This window comes from Pristiophorus japonicus, chromosome 27 (assembly GCF_044704955.1).
Source record: "Pristiophorus japonicus isolate sPriJap1 chromosome 27, sPriJap1.hap1, whole genome shotgun sequence".
NCBI lineage: Eukaryota > Metazoa > Chordata > Chondrichthyes > Pristiophoridae > Pristiophorus > Pristiophorus japonicus.
In genome coordinates, this window is record NC_092003.1 from 9,724,586 (window position 1) to 9,752,018 (window position 27,433).

At 47.6% G+C, this 27,433-nt stretch overlaps 1 protein-coding gene across 1 annotated transcript in view; it reads left to right on the forward strand.

Moving 5' to 3' along the window:
• The first annotated feature begins 17,589 nt into the window (after window positions 1-17,589).
• The window catches only part of LOC139239476 (solute carrier family 22 member 6-A-like), a 67,437-nt gene continuing 57,593 nt past the window's right edge, over window positions 17,590-27,433 (forward strand). The window contains exons 1-2 of the mRNA XM_070868254.1: window positions 17,590-17,991; window positions 23,488-23,591. Of these exons, the coding sequence (XP_070724355.1) occupies window positions 17,590-17,991; window positions 23,488-23,591 (506 nt within the window). The remainder of the gene's footprint in view (window positions 17,992-23,487; window positions 23,592-27,433) is intronic.

Consider the following 27,433-nt stretch of genomic DNA (forward strand, 5'->3'; position numbering starts at 1 on the left):
CAGCAGAATTGCATTCCACCACAATCTTTAACCTCATGGCCTGACATATCCCTCACACTACCATTACCATAAAGCCAGGAGACCAACCCTGGTTCCATGAGGAGTGCAGAAGAGCATGTCAGGAGCAGCACCAGGCGTACCTAAAAATGAGGTACCCGTTGTGTATGCATGCCTGTTTACTGTGTGATGTCTGTAACACTGTTATGCAACATTGAATGTACCCTTGCACTGTACACATCTTACACATACACCAGAGGGTGCTGCAGCTGGAGACCTAAGGGTTACCTGCACAATGCAGGTAACCCAGTATAAAAAGGAACTCACAGCTTGTTGTCCTCACTCGAGGAGCTGCAAATAAAGGACTACAGGTCTACACAGTTCAAGTATCATACCCTGCCTCGTGGAGTCATTTCTAAAGGTGCCTACATACACTACAACTGACGACGAGAATACAAGATCACGAACCAAACGCTCAACATGTCTAACCTCAGCAACTTTCAGCAATTTACAGAGGGGGAAGCTTGGGCCGCTTTTGTGGAAAGATTGGAAGATTTCTTTATAGCCAATGACCTGGATGGGAATAAACTGGCTACACAACCGAACAAGCGCAGGGCCATCCTGCTGAGTAGTTGTGGACCCTCCATCCATTGTCTCGTCAGGCACTTGCTAGTCCCAGCGAAGACAACCAGCAAAAGCTATGAGGAACTTGTAACACTTATACAGTTACAACTAAAACCGAAAGAAAGCATCCTCACAGCCAGGCACCGGTTCTACACTTACCGGCGACCTGAGGGCCAAGAAATTGCTTAGTATGCTGCACACCTAAGAAGACTAGCTGCTCAGTGTGATTTTGGAGACCACCTAAATGAAGCCCTAAGGGACATATTCGTCATTGGAATCGGCCTCCTGCACAAGCTGCTCTCTGCTGACATCACAGTCACCCTGCAGAAAGCAATTCAAGTGAGCCAGGCCTACATGGTTTCGGCCAGCGACTCCAGGCGAATACTGACTCAGGACTCTAAACCGGCAAGCGCAGTGCACCGCATGGATACTTCTAAGGGCAGAAACGCTGCCCCGAGTCCCGCAACCGAGTCTGTCACATGGGGCAAACCGGATGGCCCCATGCTGGCGCTGTAGAGGAAACCACAGGACCCACTAGTGCCGCTACAAAGACTATGCATGCAAAGAGAAAGGGCACCTTCAGAGAATGTGCAGAAAAAGCTTTACTCACCGCATCTCTGATGAGTTAGCTGATCAACTGGACTCCGACACAGGTGAAGAGGAAGTTGCTCAAACCCTGGAAGAAGAGTATGAAATTTATACCTGCTCCACCGAAAGTTCTCCGTGGAAGTAGACATCGACGGGGTCCCAGTCTCCATGGAAATCGACACAGGGGCGAGTCAGTCTGTGATGAGCCAAACGACCTTTGAAATACTTTGGATAAATCTTGCCACTCGACCAAAACTGTCTCCGGTCCAGGCACAGCTCCTCACCTATACCAAAGGTAAAATCCCGGTTGTTGGCAGCGTGGACGTCCAGGTCTCCCAGGGTGGCATGATGAACAAATTCCCCCTGTGGATTGTATCCGGCGACAGTCCCATGCTTCTGGGCAGAAATTGAATGAACCCGGTCCACATCAGGCGACGTGGCGACGGCCTCTGGTCCCCAGCAATCGACCTCAACATGGATCCATCACTACATCTGGAGGTTCCACTGTCCAGCTCGACCGCGAGGCGACGACTCCACAGCACACCGGCGCAATCTCCGAGAGCGAGGATCCAAACTCCACTTTCCAGCGGGGGCAGGACTCCAAGAGGTGAACGGCGTCGAAAGAAATGGATTCCCGATGTCCAGGGTTGAACCGGTGCAAGAAAAGACCACCACAGCCTACCTGCAGGAGAGACAGAAAATGGCTATAGCACCAGCACCACGAGGAGAAAAACCTAAAATCAAAATGGCCGCAGCCATACCACGAGTGAGCATGGAGGAGCGACACATGACACCGAGCGGCCAATCGAATTTGAAGGCTCCCTTAAAGGAGACGGGTAACCAAATAAATTTAAAGGGGAAGTTTCAACTATTTGAGTACATAGAAACATAGAAAATAGGTGCAGGAGTAGGCCATTCGGCCCTTCTAGCCTGCACCACCATTCAATGAGTTCATGGCTGAACATGCAACCTCAGTACCCCATTCCTGCTTTCTCACCATACCCCTTAATCCCCCTAGTAGTAAGGACTACATCTAACTCCTGTTTGAATATATTTAGTGAATTGTCCTCAATAACTTTCTGTGGTAGAGAATTCCACAGGTTCACCACTCTCTGGGTGAAGAAGTTTCTCCTCATCTCGGTCCTAAATGGCTTACCCCTTATCCTTAGACTGTGACCCCTGGTTCTGGACTTCCCCAACATTGGGAACATTCTTCCTGCATCTAACCTGTCTAAACCCATCAGAATTTTAAACGTTTCTATGAGGTCCCCTCTCATTCTTCTGAACTCCAGTGAATACAAGCCCAGTTGATCCAGTACACGAACTTTAAAGCTAAAGATGCAATTAAAGGGTGCAAGTATGAAAATGTATGCAATGTAACCATGAATTGTGATGCTGGTTTAACTAATGTGACTGATGAGATGAATACAGATGTCAGTAAGGTTAAGAACAAGTTTATTATGCATAACAGTAATGATAGAGAATGTGAAATACCTAATGTAACTATGTCTGTTGAAACCAGGACACCCAAAAGTGAAGCAAATGATAGAATGTACAGTACAGACTCGACTATGTGTGATCAGAGCCAAGGTGTCATGTATACTGGTAGGAAACTGCCAAAGGACATTGGGTCCTACAGGGACCATGCTGATGCCAATGGAATCCCCCCAGGTCCAGCAGGCAACCTGACCATGTAGTCTGGACCTTTGGAACGAATGTGATGCCCCTTGCAGGACACACATACAGCCAGTGGGAGCACGCCCACTACAGGGACAGTGGCCAATGGGCAGCCCAGCCACCACCTATGGCAACCTGCACCAGACCAGCCCTACAACCCCTGGCCACCAGGGCCAACACCAGGAGCATGAGGCCAATACCCTCCAGCTTCCCTGGCAAACCCTGGGATGACCTGACCCTCATCCCAATTGGTGGACAAGGAGCCCACCCAGTCTTGTGGCCCTGCCCACCACCCCACAACTACCAACATCACAGTGTATACACACCACCCATTGCTGCCCCCCCCTGAGGGATCCCACAACCTCCCATAGCAACACTGAATGTACCCTTACACTGTACACACTTTACCTGTACACCAGAGGGTGCTGCTGCTGGAGACCTAAGGGTTACCTGCACACTGCAGGTAACCCAGTATAAAAAGGAACTCACAGCTTGTTGTCCTCACTTGAGGAGCTGCAAATAAAGGACTACAGGTCTACACAGTTTAAGTATCATACCCTGCCTCGTGGAGTCATTACTAAAGGTGCCTACATACACTACACTACCAACCTAGGGAAGCTGCAACACAGGACTACATGTATGCTAAGCAGTGGAAGCAGCTTGCTATAAACAGAGTTAAGTGATCTCACAATCAACAGATCAGATCAAAGCTCTGCTGTCCTGCCACATCCAGTTGTGATTGGTGGTGGACAATTAAACAACGAACAGGACGAGGAGGCATCCTGAATATTCCCATCCTCAATGATGGCAGAGACCAGCAGGCAAGTGCATAAGTCAAAGCTGAAGCATTTGCAACCATCTTCAGCCAGAGATGCCAAGTGGATGATCCATATCGGCCTCCTCCTGAGGACCCCATCATCACAGAAGCCATTCTTCAGCCAATTCGATTCACTCCATGTGATATCAAGATGTGGCTGAGAGCACTGGATAAAGCAAAAGCTATGGGCCCCGACAACATCCCGGCTGTCGTGCTGAAGACTTGTGCTCCAGAACTAGTCGCGCCTCTAGCCAAGCTGTTCCAGTACAGCTACAACACTGGTATCCACCCAACAAAGTGAAAAACTGCCCAGGTATGTCCTGTCCACAAAAAGCAGGACAAATCCATTCCGGCCAATTACCGCCCCATCAGTCTACTCTCATTCATCAGCAAAATGATGGAAGGTTTCGTCAGCAGCGCTATCAAGCAGCACTTACTCACATCTGTGAACTCATATGGAAGCAAGTCATCCTCGATCGAGGGACCGCCTATGATGACTCACCAATAACCTGCTCACTGATGCTCAGTTTAGGTTCCGCCAGAACCACTCGCCTCCAGACCTCATTACAGCCTTGGACCAAACATGGACAAAAGACCTGACATTTGACTGAGTGTGGCATCAAGGAGCCTTAGTAAAATTGAAGTCAATGGGAATCAGGGAGAAAAGTCTCCACTGGCTGGATGTCATACCTAGTACTTAGAAGATGGTTTTGGTTATTGGAGGTCAATCATCCCAGCTCCAGGACATTGCTGCAAGAGTTCCACAGGGCAGTGTCCTAGGTCCAACCATCTCCAGCTGCTTCATCAATGACCTTTCCTCCATCATATTGGTCAGAAGTGGGAATGTTCGCTGATGATTGCACAGTGTTGTGTTCCATTGGCAACTCTTCAGATAATGCAGTCCATGCAGCAAGACCTGGACGATATTCAGGCTTGGGCTGATAAGTGGCAAGTACCATTTGCGGCACACAAGTACCAGGTAATGACCATCTCCAACAAGCGAGAGTCTAACCACCTCTCCATGATATTCAACAGCATTACCATCGTGAATTCCCCACCATCAACATCCTGGGGGGTCACCATTGACCAGGAACTTAACTGGACCAGCCACATAAATACTGTGGTCGAATTGAAAAATAAAAAAGGGCGATCACACTGCTGGGCTTGTATTATAGACCCCCAAACAGTGGAAGGGAGTTAGAGGAGCAAATATGTAGGCAAATTGCTGTGAAGTCTAAAAATCATAGGATAGTAATAGTAGGGGATTTTAACTATCCAAATATTGATTGAGACAAATTTAGTGTGAAGGGTATAGAGGGTGCGGAATTCTTGAAATGCGTTCAAGAGAACTTCTTTAGTCAGTATGTAGCAAGCCTAACACGAGAGGGGGCGGTCTTGGATTTAGTTTTGGGGAATGAAGCTAGGCAGGTTGCAGGGGTATTAGTGGGAGAGCACTTGGGTGCCAGTGACCATAATTCAGTCAGGTTCAAATTGGTTATGGCTAAGGACAAGAATAGGCCTGGAATAAAATTTCCGAATGGGGGAAAAACTAATTTTGCTAAGTTAAGGAATGATTTGGTCATAGTGGACTGGAAACAACTACTTGTGGGTAAATCAGTGTCGGAACAGTGGGAGGCATTTAAGGAGGAGATCCGGAAGGCTCAGGCCCTTAAAGAAAAAGGCTGGGAAAAAGAATTCTAGAGCCCCCTGGATGTCTAGGAACTTACAGGGGAGGATTAAGAAAAAAAGGAACGCTTACGTCGTATATCAACGGCTAAACACTGTAGAATCTTTAGAGGAATATAGAAAGTTAAGAGGCAAAATTAAAAAGGATATTAGGAATGCTAAGCGAGAGCACGAGAAATTCTTGGCCAGTAAAATTAAGGAAAACCCTAAGATGTTCGATGTTCTATAAATATATTAAGAGTAAGAGGATAACTAAAGAAAGGGTAGGGCCTATTAGAGACCATGAGGGTAATCTTTGTGTGGAGGTGGAAGATATTGGGAGGGTTCTTAACAAATAATTTGCATCTGTTTTCACAAAGGAAAGGGGAAATGCAGATACTGCTATCGAGGAGGAGTGTGATATTCTGGATAAAATAAATATAGTGAGAGAGGAAGTACTTAGGGGTTTAGCAGCTTTGAAAATAAATAAGTCTCCAGGCCCGGATGAAATGCATCCCAGGCTGTTGAGCGAAGTAAAGGAGGAAATAGCAGAGGCCTTGACCATCATTCTCCAGTCCTCTTTGGATCTGGGCATGGTGCCGGAGGATTGGAGGACTGCAAATGTATTACCCTTGTTTAAGAAACATAGAAGCATAGAAAGTAGATGCAGGAGGAGGCCATTCGGCCCTTCAAGCCTGCACCACCATTCAATAAGATCACGGCTGATCATTCACCTCAGTACCACTTTCCTGCTTTCTCCCCATACCCCTTGATCCCTTTAGCCGTAAGGGCCATATCTAACTCCCTCTTGAATATATCCAATGAACTGACATCAACAACTCTCTACGGTAGGGAAATCCACAGGTTAACAACTCTTTGAGTGAAGAAGTTTCTCCTCATCTCGGTCCTAAATGGCTTACCCCTTATCCTTAGACTGTGTCCCCTGGTTCTGGACTTCCCCAACATCGGGAACATTCTTCCTGCATCTAACCTGTCCAGTCCCATCAGAATTTTATATGTTTCTATGAGATCCCCTCTCATCCTTCTAAATGCCAGTGAATGCAGGCCCAGTCGATCCAGTCTCTCCTCATATGTCAGTCCTGCCATCCCGGGAATCAATAGCAAGAACGTCCTTCCTCAGATTAGGAGACCAAAACTGAACACAATATTCCAGATGAGGCCCTGTACAACTGCAGTAATACCTCCCTGCTCCTATACTCAAATCCCCCAGCTATGAAGGCCAACATACCATTTGCCTTCTTCACCATCTGCATGCCAACTTTCAATGACTGATGAACCATGACATCCAGGTCTCGTTGCACCTCCCCTTTTCCTAATCTGCCGCCATTCAGATAATATTCTGCCTTTGTGTTTTGCCACCAAAGTGGATAACTTCACATTTATCCACACTATACTGCATCTGCCATGCATTTGCCTACTCACCTAACCTGTCCAAGTCACCCTGCAGCCTCTTAGCATCCTCCTCACAGCTACACTGCCACCCAGCTTCGTGTCATCTGCAATATTACACTCAATTCCGTCATCTAAATGATGACTGTATATTGTAAATATCTGGGGTCCCAGCACTGAGCCCTGTGACACCCCACTAGTCACTGCCTGCGATTCTGAAAAGGACCCGTTTATCCCGACTCTCTGCTTTCTGTCTGCCAACCAGTTCTCTATCCACGTCAGTACATTCCCCCCAATACCATGTGCTTTAATTTTGCACACCAATCTCATGTGGGACCTTGTCAAAAGCCTCTTGAATATCCAAATACACCACATCCACTGGTTCTCCATTGTCCACTCTACGAGTTACATCCTCAAAAAATTGCAGAAGATTTGTCAAGCATGATTTCCCTTTCATAAATCCATGCTGACTTGGACCAATCCTGTCACTGTTTTCCAAATGCGCTGCGATTTCATCTTTAATAATTGATTCCAACATTTTCCCCACTCATCATCATCATCATAGGCAGTCCCTCGGAATAGAGGAAGACTTGCTTCCACTCTTACCATGAGTTCTTAGGTGGCTGCACAGTCCAATACAAGAACCACAGTCTCTGTCACAGGTCAGACAGATAGTCATTGAGGGAAAGGGTGGGCAGGGAGCCTGGTTTGCAACATGCTCCTTCCGCTGCCTGCACTTGATTTCTGCATGCTCTCGTCGACGATACTCGAGGAGCTCAGCGCCCTCCCGGATCCACTTCCTCCACTTAGGGCGGTCTATGGCCAAGGACTCCCAGGTGTCAGTGGGGATGTTGCACTTTATCAGTGAGGCTTTGTGGGTGTCCTTGTAATGTTTCCTCTGCCCACCTTTGGCTCGTTTACCGTGGACGAGTTCCGAGTAGAGCGCTTGCTTTGGGAGTCTCGTGTCTGGCATGCGAACTATGTGGCTTGCCCAGCGGAGCTGATCATGTGTGGTCAGTGCTTCAATGCTGGGGATGTTGGCCTGGACGAGGACGCTAATGTTGGTGCGTCTGTTCTCCCAGGGGATTTGCAGGATCTTGCGGAGACATCGTTGGTGGTATTTCTCCAATGACTTGAGGTGTCTACTGTACATGGTCCACATCTCTGAGCCATACAAGAGGGCGGGTATTACTACGGCCTTGTAGACCATGAGCTTGGTGACAGTTTTGAGGGACTGATCTTCAAACATTCTTTTCCTCAGGCGGTCGAAGGCTGCACAGGCGCACTGGAGGCGGTGTTGGATCTCATCATCAATGCCTGCTCTTGTTGGGGCTAACCGGTGTATAATTACCCGTTTTCTCTCTCCCTCCTTATTTAAAAAGTGGTGTTACATTAGCTACCATCCAGTCCATAGGAACTGATCCAGAGTCGATAAGACTGTTGGAAAATGATCACCAATGCATCCACTATTTCTAGGGCCATTTCCTTAGGTACTCTGGGATGCAGACTATCAGGCCTCGGGAATTTATTGGCCTTCAATCCCATCAATTTCCCGAACTCAATTTCCCGCCTAATAAGGATTTCCTTCAGTTTCTCCTTCTCACTAGACCCTCGGTCCCCTAGTATTTCCGGAAGGCTATTTGTGTCTTCCTTCGTGCCAAAGTATTTGTTCAACTGGTCTGCCATTTCTTTGTTCCCCATTATAAATTCACCTGAATCTGACTGCAAGGGACCTACGTTTGTCTTCACTAATCTTTTTCTCTTCACATATCTACAGAAGCTTTTGCAGTCAGTTTTTATGTTCCCAGCAAGCTTCCGCTCACTCTATTTTCCCCCTCCTAATTAAACCCTTTGTCCTCCTCTGCTGAATTCTAAATTTCTCCCAGTCCTCAGGTTTGCTGCTTTTTCTGGCCAATTTATATGCCTCTTCCTTGGATTTAACACTATCCTTAATTTCCCTTGTTAGCAACGGTTGAGCCACCTTTCCAGTTTTATTTTTATTCCAGACAGGGATGTACAATTGTTGAAGTTCATCCATGCGATCTTTAAAGGTTTGCCATTGCCTATCCACCGTCAACCCTTTAAGTATCATTTGCCAGTCTATTTTAGCCAATTCAAGTCTCATACCATCGAAGTTACCTTTCCTTAAGTTCAGGACCCTAGTCTCTGAATTAACTGTGTCACTCTCCATCGTAATAAAGAATTCTATCATATTATGGTCACTCTTCCCCAAGGGGCCTCGCACAACAAGATTGCTAATTAGTCCTTTCTCATTACACATCACCCAGTCTGGGATGGCCAGCTCTTTAGTTGGTTCCTTGACAAATTGGTCTAGAAAATCTATATGTAAATTAAAGTCGCTCATGTACCTTTATTGCACGCATCCCTAATTTCTTGTTTGATGCTGTCCCCAACCTCACTACTACTGTTTGGTGGTCTGTACACAACTCCCACTAGCGTTTTCTGCCCTTTGGTATTCCGCAGCTCCACTCATACAGATTCCACATCATCTAAGCTAATGTCCTTCCTTACTATTGTGTTAATTTCCTCTTTAACCAGCAACGCTACCCCACCTCCTTTTCCTTTCTGTCTATCCTTCCTGAATGTTGAATACCCCTGGATGTTGAGTTCCCAGCCTTGGTCACCCTAAAGCCATGTCTCCGTGATGCCAATTATATCATATTCGTTAACTGCTGCCTGTGCAGTTAATTCATCCACCTTATTACAAATATTCCTCGCATTGAGGCACAGAGCCTTCAGGCTTGTCTTTTTAACACACTTTGCCCCTTAAGAATTCAGCTGTAATGTGGCCCTTTTTGATTTTTGCCTTGGGATTCTTTGCCCTCCACTTTTACTTTTCTTCTTTCTATCTTTTGCTTCTGCCCCCATTCTACTTCCCTCTGTCTCCCTGCATAGGTTCCCATCCCCCTGCCATATTAGTTTAACCCCTCCCCAACAGCACTAGCAAACACTCCCCCTAGGACATTGGTTCCGGTCCTGCCCAGGTGCAGACCGTCCGATTTGTACTGATCCCACCTCCCCCAGAACCGGTTCCAATGACCCAGGAATTTGAATCCCTCCCTTCTGTACCACTCCCCAAGCCACATATTCATCTGAGCTATCCTGCAATTCGTACTCTGACTAGCACTTGGCACTGGTAGCAATCCTGAGATTACTACCTTTGAGGTCCTACTTTTTAATTTAATTCCTCGCTCCCTAAATTCAGCTTTTAGGACCTCATCCCGTTTTTTACCTATATCGTTGGTACCTATATGCACCACGACAACTGGCTGTTCACCCTCCCCCTCCAAAATGTCCTGCAGCAGCTCCGAGATATCCTTGACCCTTGCAACAGGGAGGCAGCATACCCTCCTGGAGTCTCAATTGCTGCCGCAAAAATGTCTATCTATTCCCTTTACAATAGAATCCCCTACCACTATAGCTCTCCCACTCTTTTTCCTGCCCTGCTGTGCAGCAGAGCCACACACGGTGCCATGAACTTGGCTGCTGCTGCCCTCCCCTGATGAGTCATTCCCCCCCCCCACCAACAGTACCCAAAACGGTGTTTCTGTTTTGAAGGGGGATGACCGCAGGAGACCCCTGCACTACCTTCCTTCCACTGCTCTCCCTGTTGGTCACCCATTCTCTATCTGTCTGTGTAACCTTTACCTGCGGTATGACCAACTCACTAAACATGTTATTCACGGTATCCTCAGCATCGCGGATGCTTCAGAGTGAATCCACCTGCAGCTCCAGTGCCGCAATGCGGTCTGTCAGGAGCTGCAGCAGGACACATGTAGTCATCAGGGACAGTGGAAGCGTCCCTGAGTTCCCACATAGCACAGAAGGAGCATGACACATGTCCGAGCTCTCCTGCCATCACTTAACCCCTAGATTAACTTAATTTGGCAACAACAATGATAAAGGTTACCTATTGATAAAAGAAAAGAAAAAGAAAAACTACTCACCAATCACCAGCCAATCAATTACCCCCTTGGCTGTGACGTCACCCTTCGATTTGTTTCTACTTCTTTTTTGCCTTTTATCCATGCAGCTGCACCAGCTAGCCTCTCCGACGACTCACCGCTGCCGCCGCTCCCCGACTAATGGGCCTTTTATGGGCCGCCTCCTCCTACTCCCGCCGCGCCTCCCGACTTACCACGCTGCTCCCCGACTGTTGGGCCTTTTATAGGCCGCCTCCGCCGACTCCCGCCGCGCCTCCCGACTCACCATGCCGCTCCCTGACTGTTAGGCCTTTTATAGGCCGCCTCCTCCAACTCCTGCCGCGCCTCCCGGAGGGAGAAAGGGATAGGCCGAGTAATTACAGGCCTGTCAGCCTAACCTCAGTGGTGGGAAAATTATTGGAAAAAATTCTGAAAGATAGGATAAATCTGCATTTGGAAAGGCAAGGATTAATTAGGGATTGTCAGCACAGATTTGTTATGGGAAGATCGTGTCTGACTAACCTGAATGAATTTTTTGAGGAGATAATCAAGAGGGTCGATGAGGGTAGTGCGTATGATGTAGTGTATATGGACTTTAGCAAAACTTTTGATAAGGTCCCACATGGTAGACTGGTCATGAAGGTTAAAGCCCATGGGATTCAAGGCAAAGTGTCAAGTTGGATCCAAAATTGGCTTGGAGGTAGGAAGCAAAAGGTAATGATTGATGGATGTTTTTGTGACTGGAAGGATGTTTCCAGTGAGGTTCCGCAGGGCTCAGTACTGGGACCCTTGCTTTTTGTGGTATATATCAACGATTTAAATTTGAATATAGGAAGTATGATTAAGAAGTTTGCAGACAACACTAAAATTGGCTGTGGTTGATAATGAAGAGTAAAGTCATGGGCAGGTGGGCAAAGCAGTGGCAAATGGAGTTTAATTCAGAGAAGTGTGAGGTGATGCACTTTGGGAGGGTTAATAAGGAAAGGGTATACACATTAAGCGGTGGGCCATTTAATAGTGTAGATGAACAAAGGGACCTTGGAGTGCTTGTCCACAGATCCCTGAACGTAGCAGGCCAGGTGGATAAGGTGGTTAAGGCGGCATACTGAATGCTTGCCTTTATTGGCCGAGGCATAGAATATAAGAGCAGGGAGGTTATACTGAAATTGTATAATACTTTGGTTAGGCTACAGCTGGAGTATTGCTTGCAGTTCTGGTCACCGTATTATAGGAAGGGCGTGATTGCTAGAGAGGGTGCAGAGGAGATTTATTAGGATGCTGCCTGGAATGGAGAATCTTAGTTATGAGGACAGATTGGATAAGGTGGGTTTGTTCTCATTGGAACAGAGGAGGTTGAGAGGAGACCTCATTGAGGTGTACAAAATATTGAGGGGCCTGGACATAGTGGATAGTAAGGGTCTATTTCCATTGGTGGAAGGGTCTATTACGAGAGGGCATAGTTTTAAGGTGGTTGGTGGGAGGTTTAGAGGGGATTTGAGAGGGTGGGGGGGGCTTCTTTACGGGTTGTGGGGATCTGTAACTCGCTGCCTGGAAGAGTGGTGGATGCATAAACCCTCACCACTTTTAAGAGATGGTTGGATGGGCACTTAGAGTGCAGTAACCTGCAGAGTTGGTAATTGGGATTAGACTTTTTGTTGGCTGGAGCAGATATATTGGTAAGTACTGCAGGGAATAGAATACGGCCAGGGTGATCACCTGGACTAGTTTCGATCGCCTGGATGGGTCAGAGAGGAATTTTCCCAGATTTTTTCTCCCTAAATTGGCCTGGATTTTTAATCTGGTTTTTGCCTCTCCTAGGAGACCATATGGTTCCAGTTGGGGTGGAGTGTAGAATGTTTTAGTATAAGGGATGTCGCAGTTGTGGTGAGGCGGACTGGTTGAGCAGGGTGCTCTTTGCTTTTCTGTCATTGTTCATAGGTTTATATGTAACCTTTAGGGCTGCTGACCAAGGGCCGTGTGACTCTTTGCCAGCTGGCGTGGACACGATGGGCCGAAATGGCCTCCTTCTGCCCTGTAAATTTCTATGTTTCTAAGAGCGGGTCAGAGGCTGAGTATGCTGCGGCGAGTGTCTCACCTCTTGACTCCCCAAAGCCTGTCCACTATCTACAAAGGCACAAGTGTGATGGAATACTTCCAACTCACAGCATCAGTTTCCACGTGTACACTGATAGCACCCAACTCTACTTCTCTACCACTTCTCTCGATCCCTCCATGGTCTCTAAATTGTCGGACTGCTTGTCCGACATCCAGTTCTGGATGAGCAGAAATTTTCTCGAATTAAATATTGGGAAGACCGAAGCCACTGTTTTCGGCCCCCAGCCACTGACTCAATCCCTCTCCCCAACTTCTGTCTGAGGCTGAACCAGACTGTTCGCAACCTTGGTGTCATATTTGACCCTGAAATTAACTTTCAATCACATATCCGCAGCATAACTAAAACTGCCTATTTCCACCTCCGTAATATCGCCCGTCTTCGCCCTTGCCTCAGCTCATCCATGCTTTTTTTACCTCTAGACTTGACTATGCCAATGCACTCCTGACTGGTCTCCAATATTCTACCGATGTAAACTAGAGGTGATCCAAAACTCGTCTGTCCGTGTCCTAACTCGCACCTTGTCCCACACACCCATCACCCCTGTGGTCGTTGACCTACATTGGTTCCCGGTTAAGCAACGCCTCGATTTCAAAATTCTCATCCTTGGTTTCAAATCCCTCCATGGCCTCACCCCTCCCTATCTCTGTAATCTCCTCCAGCCTCACAACCCCTCCCCCCCCCCCCCCCCCCCAACGAGATGTCTGCGCTCCTCTAATTCTGCCCTCTTCTAAATCCCTGATTCTAATCTTTCAACCATTGGTGGCCGTGCCTTCTGTTGCCTAGGCCCTAAGTTCTGGAATTGTCTGCCTAAACCTCTCCGCCTCTCTTTCCTCCTTTAAGACACTCCTTAAAACCTATCTCTTTGACCAAGCTTTTGGACACCTGCCTTGATTTCTCCTTATGTGGCTCGGTGTCAAACTTTTTATCTCATAATACTCCTGTGAAGCACCTTGGGACTTTTCACTACGTTAAAGCTGCTATATAAATACAAATTGTTGTTGCCTGGACGCGTGCAGCTCCAACAACACTCAAGAAGCTCGACACCCTCCTAAAAAACAAACTCTCGACCCTCCATCCTTGCAAACTACCACTCCATCTCCAACCTCCCTTTCTTCTCCGATGATATATTCTTGCCTCCCAGATCCATGCCCAGCTCTCTTACAACTGTTTAAATCTCTCCCACAACACCATTATAACCTAATATAACATAATAATGCAATAACCATGAATGGCATTATCTCTGACTGTGACCGTGGTGCATTAACCCTCCTTAATTCATTTCGACCTGTCTGCAGCTACACCATCTCCTCCAGTGCCTTCCCTACATTTTCCAGCTTGGGAATGCATTTGCTTGGTTCAATCATAGCCACAGGATCTCTACCAATAGCTTTGCTTCACACCCCCACATCATCACTTCAGGAGTACCCAAGAATCCATCAGTGTCCCCCTCCACTTCCTCTTCTAAATGCTGCCTCTTGGTGACATCATCTGCAGATATGAGATCAGTTTCCACATGTACACTGATGCTACCCAGCTTCCCAGCTTTAATTCTGCACTACCTCTCCCAACTCCTCTGCTGTCAGCCCCAATTTCCAGTAGTTAAAGATTGCGAAAACCAAAGCCGTTGTCTTCTGTCCCTTCCACACACTTTGTACACACGCCACCAACTCCATAATTCTCAACAGCCATAGGCCTAGAAAGTCGTGAAAGTTGCTGATGCCACTGTGGCTGGGCGTTAACCAAATGCATTAAGGGATATGGGCCAATGGCAAGAATATTGAGTTAAGTCACAGATCAGCCATGAACTAATTGAATGGCAGAACAGGCTCGCAGGGCTAAGTGGCCTACTCCTGTTCCTATGTTCCTATTTGCCATCACCACTGCCATTGCTGATCTACAATGATACACTGGTCTCTTAACACCTTAAATTAAAATATTGATAGTTTAGGTGAATGGGCAAAACTGTGGCAAGCACCTGAGCAGCCTGCCCCTAAGCGCACCGTAGAGAGCAAGGCATGAGAAGAGGAGGAGGAAGAACACACCGCATCATTGCATCTCTCACCCGCAGACACCAGCTCAGATACTAGCACTATGCGTTCTTTAGAGGCTAGTATAGTAGCGTAGGGTGAGGAACCGGGAAGGAATGGGCTGCAGAAAGGCCAGGGAAAGGGTAGCTTGAGGGCCAGTTCTGCGGAGGACGAGTCCTGCTGTATGGGACTCAGCTGAGGATCTCGATGGGGAGGTGTTTAGAAGGGTTATGGCAATGCACACGGAGATGATAGGTGCAAGGGCAAAGGTGCCCGAGAACCTCTCGACAATGGTAAGGAGCGTGGAGGAGTCCGCCTCCAACATTCCACAAGGCTCTGCACACACCATGGAGCCCATCATTTCCCATCTGTAAAGGATGGTAGACTCCCAGAGACACTGTGGCAACTCAGACCTGATGTCACGTGTGGTGGGCGATCTGGCAGCTTCCATTGCAGCATAGGCAGAAGCAACGCAACGTCTTAGTGCTGTAATGCTGTCTATGCTTGCTGGCATCAATCTCAGACTGCTCTCATGAAGTCTAAGCTTGATGCCACGTTAGCTCTGACTGCTGCCACCATGGCTGGGTTTACCACCGTCAACCGATGCTTTCACGGTATCGCAGCTGGCCAGCAATTTGTGCTCCAACAGATTGCTAGGGATGCTGAGGTGCTGCCCCAGGGGAGTGGTATTGGGTCAGTGGAGCAGGAACCCTGCTGTCCTCTCTCAGGGTGACAGCATTCCTGCTCTCAACACTGTCACTCCACCATTGCCCTTGTCGCTGCCCATCATCCAGCCAGCCCAGACTGCTGCCGTCCATGCTGAGGTGGTGCAGTCTATAGCCAGGCCTTCCCGTTTCAGATCTGGTCGAAGGCGTCCTGTAAAGCCATCTGAAGTCTCCCACATGGACATTCAGCAGTCTTTCACCAGCCGTGCTGCAGCCACTAGGCCAACACTTCGTAGGATCACTAGAGTAGGCAAAGGCACAGTAACGACAGGAACTAAGGATGAATTGTTAATATTTTTGGTGTAAATATGTGTTCACTGACTTTTGATAAATTTATTAATTCACTTACCATTCTTCTGTGGTGTCTGTCATTTCAGCTTTGCAGTGTGATACAGCCTGCGAGAGGGATTGAATGATGGGATTGTGGTGAAGAAACGAGATCTGGGCTTTAAGTCATCCTGGTGCGAGGTTGGTGGTCTGTTTGGAAGAGGTGGCAGAGTTCTGTGACTATCTCCTTGGTGAGGCAGAGCAGTCTAATACACTGCTCCTCGCTTAATTGAAGATAAGAGATGTGCTCTCTGAATACCCTCGGACGGTAAGGCCTTCTGCTGAGAGCCCTGATATCACTCTTCATCTTTCTGTGCACATATTTCCGTATTTCTATTTGCCTATGCTTACATCCTGGCAAGTAAGGTGGCATGCCAGTACAGCCCCCATTAATGTTACCAAGTGTAGCAGTTTGAATCTTTGAAGAATAAATGTAGCTACTTTTTAATTGCTAGAAGACTCCTGATACAAACAAACATTCAAATTAATGAATGAAACTGTTGCAGTGGGTGAGCTGACAAGAAGCCACTGAAACTGCACTAACCTGACAGCTGGGAGTGATTACTGATGATCCCTTTAAATAACGTCCTTGGAGCTGGCTTCCTAGTGCTGCTATCCAGTTCTCCCGATCAGTGTTTACTTCAGACGCTGAGGCAGGTGTCGACAATCAAATTTGCAAATCGGGCAGTCAGTGTGTGTTGTAGACTCACTGATGTCATAGTCTGGCGTTAACTCTTACCAGTGGCGCTACGGCGGGGGATGGATTTGGCATGCAGTGCTGGAATCGCCTCGACCCGTCGATACTGCTCTCGCGCTCCATTAGCGCCAATTACTAGAGCTAACGGGAGGCACTAAGGGGGCCAATTTCTCCCCCTCAGAGTCTTAGTAGACTTAGTTTATACACATGTCCAACTAATACAGAGTAGCAATCAACAAAGCCAATAGAATATTGAATTACATAGTCTGACTAGTAGAATACAAGGCAGAGGAGTACAGGGTTCTGTTCAGACTGCACCCTGAGCACTGGGTCCAATTCTGGCCACTGAGACACAAGGAAGACTTTTAACTGCTGGAGGTAGTGCAGCGAAGAGCCGTGAGGCCGGTCCCTTGTGTTGGGGGGGGGGGAGGGGGGTTGGACGGTGGGGGTCTGAGATATGAGGAAAAACTGCACAGACAAGCCTTTTAGCCTGGAAAGGAGGTGATTTTATAAAGGTATCTAAAACAATAAATGGTATTGAAAAGGTTAATCTGTGTCTCACTGCTTCAAATTAAACAGTGAGACACAGGTTCAAACTAGTCAAAGGTAACAAGACTGATAACAAAATATTCTATTGCATGCAGAATGGACTTGTAGGCAGAGTGGTGAAGGCGAAAACCCAGTAATCATTTAAGAAACAATTAGAGACGGCAATGGGAGGAATGTAGGGTTTTTCTGCATGGATAAATTAATATGGATCACAGAGTCTTAGTTATCCATTCGTATCTTGTGATCTCTTAAATATTAATTGCAAGTATACTTTTGACTCAAAGATTTACATGTTAGAGTGAAAAACTGTGCTATCAGCAGATGAGGCATCAGTTAACCTATATACTATTGTTCAGTACAGCCAAAGATACACAGTACGTGAACAACCCCAGCAATTAACGATCTCTCCAGCTGTAGTCCACAGCCATGGGCTTTGCTGATATCCTGGAGACTGTTGGAAGTACAGGAAAATTCCAAATCATCCAGATATTTTTGATGATATTCCCAATTGTATTGATGCCTAGCCACAATCTGCTTCAGAACTTTGTGGCTGCTGTACCCGATCATCACTGTAGGATCCGTTTGGAAACAAATGGCTCGAGGTACGTTAAAGTTACAGACAAACTGCAGACAGTGGAGCTTCTCCGGGTTTTCATCCCTCTGGATCAGGAGCACCAGCTGGAGAAATGCCGTGTGTATTCCTCACCTCAGTGGCACCTTCTGGATCTCAACAAGACGCAGGGAAATAGGACTGAATACGACACACAGATGTGCTCTGACGGGTGGACTTATGACGACTCCAAGTTTAAAGCTACGGTAGTTACAGAGGTACGACTGAGAATGTCTATTTTACTTAAGTTTTCAATAACATTGTGTATAATGTGGAACTGAAAGAAGTTCTATAAATGGATGTGTATGCACTGGGTTAATCTGACACCCAAGAGGAGTGTTCCATTCAAACATTCGGGTATGAGTGCAAAAACGGAAAAATGACCCGCTGGTACAGGAGGAGTGCTCTGCTAAGGTTGAGATTGAAGCACAATGTTGGGGAAATGTAGAGCAAACTTTACTCTACATGTTTTGCCTGACCAGGGCATGATTGTTTTAAGAACCTAATAGGTTTACTCATGTTCTTTAGGCCAGTACAGGTAAGTTTGGCAGGTTTCCTTTCCTAAAGGACATAAGTGAACTTGTTAGGTTCCGGACACTCTGCTGACTTCAGTCGCTATCTAAAATGATTTTCCCCTGATCGGGCTTGTTAAGCTCTCCCAGCGCATTTGCCAGTCAATTGAAGGAAGCAGGTCTGATGATGTCATTTGATGATGAGTCATGAGCCGGTTTCCTTAACGGCAATATGGTTAACTCTGAAGGAGCCTTGCAAGCCATTCAGTTATATCAAACCACTCCAAAGAATATGGACTGAAGTGGTTCAAGAGGAAGGCCCACTATCACCCTCTCAGGGAAACTAGAAATGGGCAAAAATGCCAGCCTTACCAGCAACATTTAAATATGGGGAATGAATTAAAAAGAAGGCAACTGATGGTGAAGACCCTGTTAAGGCACTTTCCCACAATTATTGTCAGGCAGGTGGCACAGCCGATCAGATCACCTGGAAACCAAGGAAGCACCAATATTAGCCATATCTCACTGGTGTATCAGATCTGCTGTACCTGCTTTCTTTGGGAATAGGAACCTCCATATGCACTACTCATCTGCTCAAAGCGAGATATAGAAACATAGAAAATAGGTGCAGGAGTAGGCCATTCGGCCCTTCTAGCCTGCACCGCCATTCAATGACTTCATGGCTGAACATTTGTTTTTTTGTTTGTTTTTCACTACAGATGTGGGTCTGTGGATGCTGGTGGATGGGCACAGAGCACCTCTTGTGCAGTCTAACCTGTCTGGCATCCATTTGTTGTCCTTCAAATACCTTAGATTGGGAGATTCCCATTGGGAAACATATTAGGCCGGATTTTACCAACCTCAGCGGGTCCATGGCAGGCGACTTCAGAGGCGGGTCCCGGACACTCTGCTGGCTTCTGTCGCTATCTAAAATGATTTTCTCCTGATAGGGTTTGTTAAGCCCTCCCAGCGCATTTGCCAGCTAATTGAAGGAAGCGGGTCTGATGACGTCATTTGGCGGAAATTTATTTTGACATTTGTGCTGTCAGTGTTCAACAGCATTGAGGTGCTGCAAATACCAACGAGCACTTCACAGAGGTATACGGCTGCACCAAGGCTCTCGCATGACTCCCTCCGTATGCTTATGGAGGGAGTCACAGCATGCAGGGAGGTTCTCTTCTCTTCCAATGGTCGGAAGAGACCTTCCCAGGAAATCAACGCAGCCTGCTTGCACATTGCACAGGAAAGTACAAGCAGGGATGTCGTCAGGCTGCAGTGACGCAAACGTTTCATTGATTTAAGTAGATCACGAAACATTACTACAACCTCATCCTGCTTTGCCAATATTACCTCCCGATCACTCTGCCTTCCTTACACTACTCCTGCACATTCTTACTCACACCAACTTACCTTGCATCTCTACCCATCCCTCTCTATCTACATTATCACTTCCCTATCTCAATTGCCACCCTTCACACTCACCCTCATCCTAGTCCAATCATACCAACTATCAACACACAAGCATAGGCATTTGGCTGTTTTATGCAATGTTCGTGTAAAGTTTCTGTTAATGTGGTGTCAAACATTGAAACACTTTGCATTCTTGCACAGATTTGTGTGCACCTTTGGAAGTGGCTTAGTGAGTTGCAGTGAATGGTGAGACATAATGGTATGCCCCACAATGGTCATGTCTTTGAAAGAAATGGCTTGGGCATTGTAGGGAAGCTTTATGTTGTTGGTGTGGGGTGGTGCCAACCTGGAGTATCATGTGGCAGCCAGGGTATCATGTCAAGTGAAGGAAGTCTTGCCATGGTGAGGCCATCCCAGGTCCTCAGAGAATTTCCAGAATATATGTTGATAAGAGTGTTGGTGAAAGTTTGACAAAGTGTTTCAAGCTGCCTGTCACCCAGCCAGCCCAGATTGTTGCTGCACATGTCGAGGTGGTGCAGTCTACAACCGGGCCTTCGAGGGCCAAAGCTGCTTGAGGTCATCCTGCAAGGTTATCTGAAGTCTCCAGCAAAGAAACTCAGCAGCCTTGCATCCAGGAGGACGCTGTGATATGGTGCGAGACAGTGATGGTATGATGGGGATGTAGTCAGCTGCCTCTGCCACTTCCCTTCCTTCCCCTAGCCCACCAGGCCAAACCTCCTCTAAGGCTTCCTTCTGCCCTAGCCTTGAACTCATATCTTTCTCCAGTTTATCTCCCATCTCCCCAATCACCTGTCTGCACTCATCTTGTCCATGAGACCCAATTTCTGCTCCCTCGACCCTATTCCCATCAAACTGCTGACCACCCAACTTCCTTTTCTGGCTCCCACATTAGCTGACATTGTTAACGGTTCTCTCTCCTCAAGTACTGTCACTCTCTCCCTCAAATCTGCCATCATCATCCTTCTCTTCAAAAAAGCAACCCTTGGCCCCTCTATCCTTGCAAACTACCGCCTCATCTCCAACCTCCCTATCCTCTCCAAAGTCCTCGAACATGTTGTCACCTCCAAGATCCATGGCCATCTTTCCTGCAACTCCACGTTTGAATCCCTCCAAACAGGTTTCCGCCCCTGCCACAGTACCAAAACGGCTCTCATCAAAGTCACAATTGACATCCTTTGTGACTGTGACAAAGGTAAATAACCACTCCTCATCTCAACCATCAACCAGCTGGGTGGGATTGCAATCACAGTTCCTTTCTTATCTATCTAGTCACAGCCAGAGAATCACCTGCAACGACTTCTCTTCCCGCTCCCGCATCGTTACCTTTGCCCCATCCTATTTCTCATCTATATGCTGCCCCTGAGCGACATCATCCAAAAACACAGCATCAATTTCCACATGTACGCTGATGACCACCAAGCTCTACCTCACCACCACTTCTCTCGCCCCCTCCACAGTATATAAATTGTCAGACTGCTTGTCCGACATCCAGTTCTGGATGAGCAGAAATTTTCTCCAATTAAATATTTGGAGGTCCAAAGCCATTGTTTTTGGTTCTCGCCACAAACGCCGTTCCCTAGCCACTGACTCCATCCCTCTCCCTAACATCTATCTGACGCTGAACCACACTGTTCGCAACCTTGGTGTCATACTTGATGCTGAAATGAGCTTCATGACCACATATCCGCGCCATAACTAAGACCACCTATTTCCAACTCCGTAATATCACCCGTCTCCGCCCTTGCCGCAGCTCATCCGCTGCAGAAACCCTCATCCATACCTCTGGTACTTCTAGACTCGACTATACCAACGCACCCCTGGCGGCCTCCCACATTCTACTCTACGTAAACTTGAGGTCATTCAAAACTCAGCTGCCCATGTCCTAACTCGTCAAGTCCCATTCACCCATCACCCCTGTGCTCGCTGATCTACACTGGTTCTTGGTTAAGCAACACTTCAATTTCAAAATTCTCATTCTTGTTTTCAAATCTATTCATGACCTCAACCTTCCCTATCTCTGTAATCTCCTCCAGTGCCATAACCCAGCCCCTCCCCACCCCACCCACCCATCCCTGAGATATATGCGCTCCTCTAATTCTGCCCTCTTGAGCATCCCGGATTATAATCTCTCCGCCATGCCTTTAGTTGCCTAGGCCCTAACTTCTGTAATTCCCTGCCTAAACCTCTCTGCCTCTCTTTCCTCCTTTAAGACACTCCTTCAAACCTAGCTCTTTGGTCAAGCTTTTGGTCCCAACCCTAATTTTTCCTTTTGTGGCTCAATGTCAAATTTATTGTTTTATAATACTCCTGTGAAGCACCTTGGGACGTTTTACTACATTAAAGGCGCTATATAAATACAAGTTTATATTTTTATATAAATACAAAATTCTATACAAATCTTATCAAAGTCACAAATCACAAATGGCATCCTTTGTGACTGTGACAAAGGTAAACTATCAATCCTCGTCCTTCTGGACCTGTCTGCAGCCTTTGACACAGTTGACCAATCCCTCCTCCTCCAATGCCTCGCCACCAATGTCCAGCTAGGTAGGACTGCACTCATCTGGTTCCATTCTTATCGATCTAATCGTAGCCAGAAAATCTCCAGCAATGGCTTCTCTTCCCACTCCCACATCATTACCTCTGGTGTGCCCCAAGGATCCGTCCTTGGCCCCCTCTTATTTCTCATCTATATGCTGCCCCTTGGCGATATCATCCGAAAACACGGAGTCAGTTTCCACATGTACGCAGACGACACCCAGCTCTACCTCTCCACCACTTCTGGCGATCCCTGCTTGATATCTAAATTGTCAGATTCCTTGTCCGACATCCAGTACTGGATGAGTAGAAATTTTCTCCAATTAAATATTGGGAAGACCGAAGCCATTGTCTTTGGTCCCCGCTACAAACTGCGTTCCCTAATCACAGGCTCCATCCCTTTCCCTGGCATCAATCTGAGGGTGAACAAGACTGTTCGCAACCTAGGTGTCATATTTGACCCTGAAATGAGTTTCCAGCCACATATCCGTGGCATAACTAAAACCGCCTTTTCCCACCTCCATAACATTGCCCGTCTCCGCCCCTGCCTCAGCTCTTCTGCTGCTGAAACCCTCATTCATGCCCTTGTTACCCCTAGACTTGACTACTCTAACTCACTCCTGGCCGGCCTCACACATTCTACACTATGTAAACTTGAGGTCATCCAAAACTCAGCAGCCTGTGTACTAACCCACACCAAGTCAAGATCACCCATCACCCCCTGTGCTTTCTGACCTACATTAGTTCCCAGTTAAACAATGCCTCGATTTCAAAATTCTCATCCTTGTTTACAAATCACTCCTTCGACTTGCTCCTCCCTATCTCTGTAATCTTTTTCAGCCTCACAATCCCACAAGATGTCTGCACTCCTCAAATTCTGGCCTCTTGAACATCCCTCTTTATAACTGCCCAACCATCAGTGGACGTGCCTTCAGCTGCCTGGGCCTTAAGCTCTGGACCTCCCTCCCTAAACCTCTACGTCTCTCTACCTCTCTTTCCTCCTTTAAGACGCTCGTTAAAACCGACCTCTTTAAACAAGCTTTTGATCATCTGCCTTCATTTCTTCTGTGGCTTGGTGTCATATTTATCTGTTTGTCTGTTACACTGTTGTGAAGCGCCTTGGGACGTTTTACTACATTAAAGGTGCTATATAAATAAAAGTTATTATTATTAAGTTGTTGTTGCGGTTGTTGTTATCCTAAATTACTATCAGTTTCATTCTTGCTTTGACAGTGGGACCTAGTGTGCAATCAGAAGTCACTGAAACGGATCGCACAATCTATCTACATGGCTGGTTTGCTGACAGGTGCCCTAGTACTGGGCAGGCTTTCTGACAAGTAAGAAAAGCAGGATGAATAACACAGAGTTTTCTCTTTCGAGGTTCAGTTCCCAACTGGTTATCTCGAACTAAAGTGCAAGAACCAACCTGATGTGAAGCGGAAATTGTGCCAGCTAAACTCTTAGTAAAAAAAAAATCACTGTTTAAATTGGTAAACATGGGTTATAACTATGGGTTCTATTTACATACGTAAAGGCATCAAAGAGCTAGGGTGCTAAATACTCCTGTGAAGAGCCTTGAGACGCTTCACTGCATTAAAGGCGCTATATAAATACACGTTGTTGTTGTATTACAAATTTGGGTTTGTCATAGACATCTTCTTGGGTTCAGTGGCGTCAGTCACTCCTCTACGTGGTCTGATCATCTTACCTACATCTTCTGCTCTACACTTGTAACGGGGCGTAACAGGTATTGCAATTGCAGACCTGTCCCAAACCAATTAGGAAAACCCCCTCATAGGATAAACAGCAGAAATTCAGGTCCGCCCGACATGGGGCGCACCTACTACTTTTTGGCCTCCATAACCGCCACAATTTTTGAGCGGACAATCCGACCTAAGTTCAGAGATTTAGGGGATAAAATGGCGCCCAGCGTTATTGGCCGGCGGGAATCGGGACTTTGCAGCGGTGTGGGTAGGGAGATTGGAGCAGCATTTCCACGGGGGAAATTCACCTTCTGTTCACGTGCTCTTAATGAGCCAGCTGCTCCCTGGCCTTCTTAAAGGCCAGGGTTTGCAGCTAGGCCCTGAGGAGGGAAGGCGTTTGACTGGAGGGCATGGCTGCTGGACCTGCTGGAGGTGTAGCGAGATGTTTTTCAGACAGAAAACTGGAGAAACGGATGCAGACTGTGGAGGGAAGGAGGCGAGCCCTGTACCCTGATGCAGGGAGACCGAGTCGGGAAGTGTTCACCAATGCCTGGCGCAGAGAGCTGTGGCGGTCTCAGGGACCTCCATTCATGACCGGATGGCTACCCAGTGCCGAAAAAGGCTGAACGACATCATTCGTCTGATGAAAGTGAGTAGCTGCTCCACCAACTGCTGACCTTCCATCTGCGAGCCTCTCCTTCTTCCTTCTTTTATTTCCCACCTTCACTATATAATCACTGAAGCAGCATTTCACTGTTGAGGCCTGTATATATATATATGTGTGTGTTCTTGCAATGGAGGCTCCCTTTCATGTCACAGTTACAGCTGCATGTCAGGGACACACAGTTGTGCACTCATTTCTGAGGCCTCATGACACTGCTATTCAGCAATCATTCTTTGTTTTGCAGGCCAATGTTGCGCACAGCCGGATGGAACAGAGGAGGACTGCTGGTGGCGAACCCCAGCTTCAACACCTCACACCTTTAGAGAGGCTGAGGCGCTAGTGGGCAGACATGCTGCATTCCCTGTGGCCACCGGTACTGGTGATGCCGATCCTCCTGCGGGCAGCATGGGTAAGTGAGGCCCACCTTTAATGCTATCTCTTCCTGAAAGCGCCAGCGTCTACTGTGCCTTTCCTTCTGAAAGTGTGCTGGTTGCAGCCCCCATGTGTCAATCCCCTACCTCCCCCTCACGGCATCCCTTGTGCCATTTATGCTTGCAGATGAGAGGTCGTGAGACACAACAAGTGGGTCCCAGCACTGGTACGAGTGGGAGGGCAATGGAGGACAGCCTTGAGGGGACTGAAAACCAAGACCAGGCAGATGATGAGATAGAGAGTGGGAGGTGTTGTGCCCTTACACTCTACTGTAAATCAACACGAGGCACATACTGGAGACAAGGTCACCCTGTGACCTGTACCTTTATTCACAAGACCAAGAAGTGATGACCCTGCGTGGGACCTCCCTTTATATACCTGTATGACCAGGTGAGGAGTATCTCCCACAAGTTCACCCCCTGTGGTCAAGGTGTGCATTTCTTAGGTGTATACAGTGTACAGTGTTGTTACATGAAGGTTACATACATGACATCACCTCCCCCCAACGTCTTTGGGTCAAAGATTGAGTCCTTCAGGCAGTCGACGCTCTCTCGTGGAGCGCCGCAGTTGGGGCTCTGGTTGTTGAGCCTTGGCATGCGTCTTTGTCACCTGTAGTGATTACGGCTCGTCCGGGCTGGCCGCAGGGACAGTGCATGCTGCTGACGGTTCTTGTTGCTCGTTCACTGGCAGTGGTGTGGGCAGCATCTCATGATTTTCCTCAGGTTCCTCAATGTCCATGCTGAACCTTTTTTTTTTACTTGGTCCAGATGCTTGCGGCATATCTGTCCATTGTTAAGTCTGACCACTATGACCCTATTCCCCTCTTTACCAATTTCAGTACCCTCAAGCCACTTGGGCCCCAAAGCGTGATTAAGAACAAACACAGGGTCATCGATTTCTATACATCTCCCCTTTGAGTTACAGTCATGGCACTCATTTTGGGACTGGCGCTTGCCCTCAACAATGCCTGACAGGACTGGGTGAATGAGGGACAGCCGAGTTTTAAGTGTGCGTTTCATGAGTAGTTCCACTGGCGGGACTCCCGTGAGTGAATGCAGTCGGGACCTGTAGGCCTGCAGGAGGCGCGATAGGCGGCATTGAAGGGAGAGTCCTTGAATCCGGAGCATGCCTTATTTTATGATTTGGACCGCACATTCCGCCTGGCCATTGGAAGCCGGCTTGAACGGTGCTGTCCTGACATGTTTGATGCCATTACCCGACATAAACTCCCGGAATTCATAGCTGGTGAAGCATGGGCCGTTGTCGCTAACCAGGATGTCCAGCAAGCCGTGGGTCGCAAAGATCGCACGAAGACTCTCCACTGTGGTGGATGTCGTGCACGAATTCAATATGATGCACTCGATCCATTTCAAGTACGCATCAACAATGAGGAACATTTTCCACATGAACGGGCCCGCGTAGTCTACGTTAATATGTGACCACGGCTTGGTGGGCCAAGGCCATGGGCTGAGTGGGACCTCCCTGGGGGCATTGCCCAGCTGGGCACACGTCGTGCACCTGCGAACACATTGTTCCAGGTCTGCATCAATTCCCGGCCACCATACATGTGACCGGGCAATGGCCTTCATTAGCACGATGCCTGGGTGCTCGCTATGGAATTCCCTGATGAATGCTTCCCTTCCCTTCTGGGGCATGACTACCCGGCTGCCCCATAGTAGGCAGTCGACTTGGATGGAGAGTTCATCCATCCGTCTGTGAAACGGTCTGACCTCTTCAGGGCATGCTCCGTGTGCGGGTGCCCAATCCCTAGTCAGGACAAATTTTTTAATCAAGGATAGGAGGGGATCTTTGTTTGTCCATGTTTTGATCTGGTGGACTGTGATGGGGGAGCCTGCGCTGTCGAAAGCATCGACAGCCATGACCATCTCAGCACTTTGCTCCGCTGCCCCCTCAGTGGTGGCCAGTGGAAGCCTGCTGAGCGAGTTAGCGCAATTTTCAGTGCTGGCTGGTGCCGTATGGTGTAGTCATACCCAGCCAGCGCGAGAGCCCATCGCTGTATGCGAGCTGACGCATTGGCATTGACATTGGGATGTTATCGGCTTGTGGTCCGTTTCTAACTCGAACCTTCTGCCAAAAAGGTGCATCTTTTTCACCCCGTAGACACATACAAGTGCTTCCTTTTCAATCATCCCATATCCCCTTTCTGCTTGGGAGAGCGACCTGGAAGCATAAGCCACAGGTTGGAGTTGGCCCTCATCATTACACTGCTGCAACACGCACCCAACCCCATAGGATGATGCATTGCATGCCAAAACCAATTTCGTACAGGGGTTTTACAGGGACAACAACTTATTAGAACAAAGCAGGTTCCGCACCCGATTGAAAGCCCGTTCCTGACAGTCCCCCCAAAACCAATTGC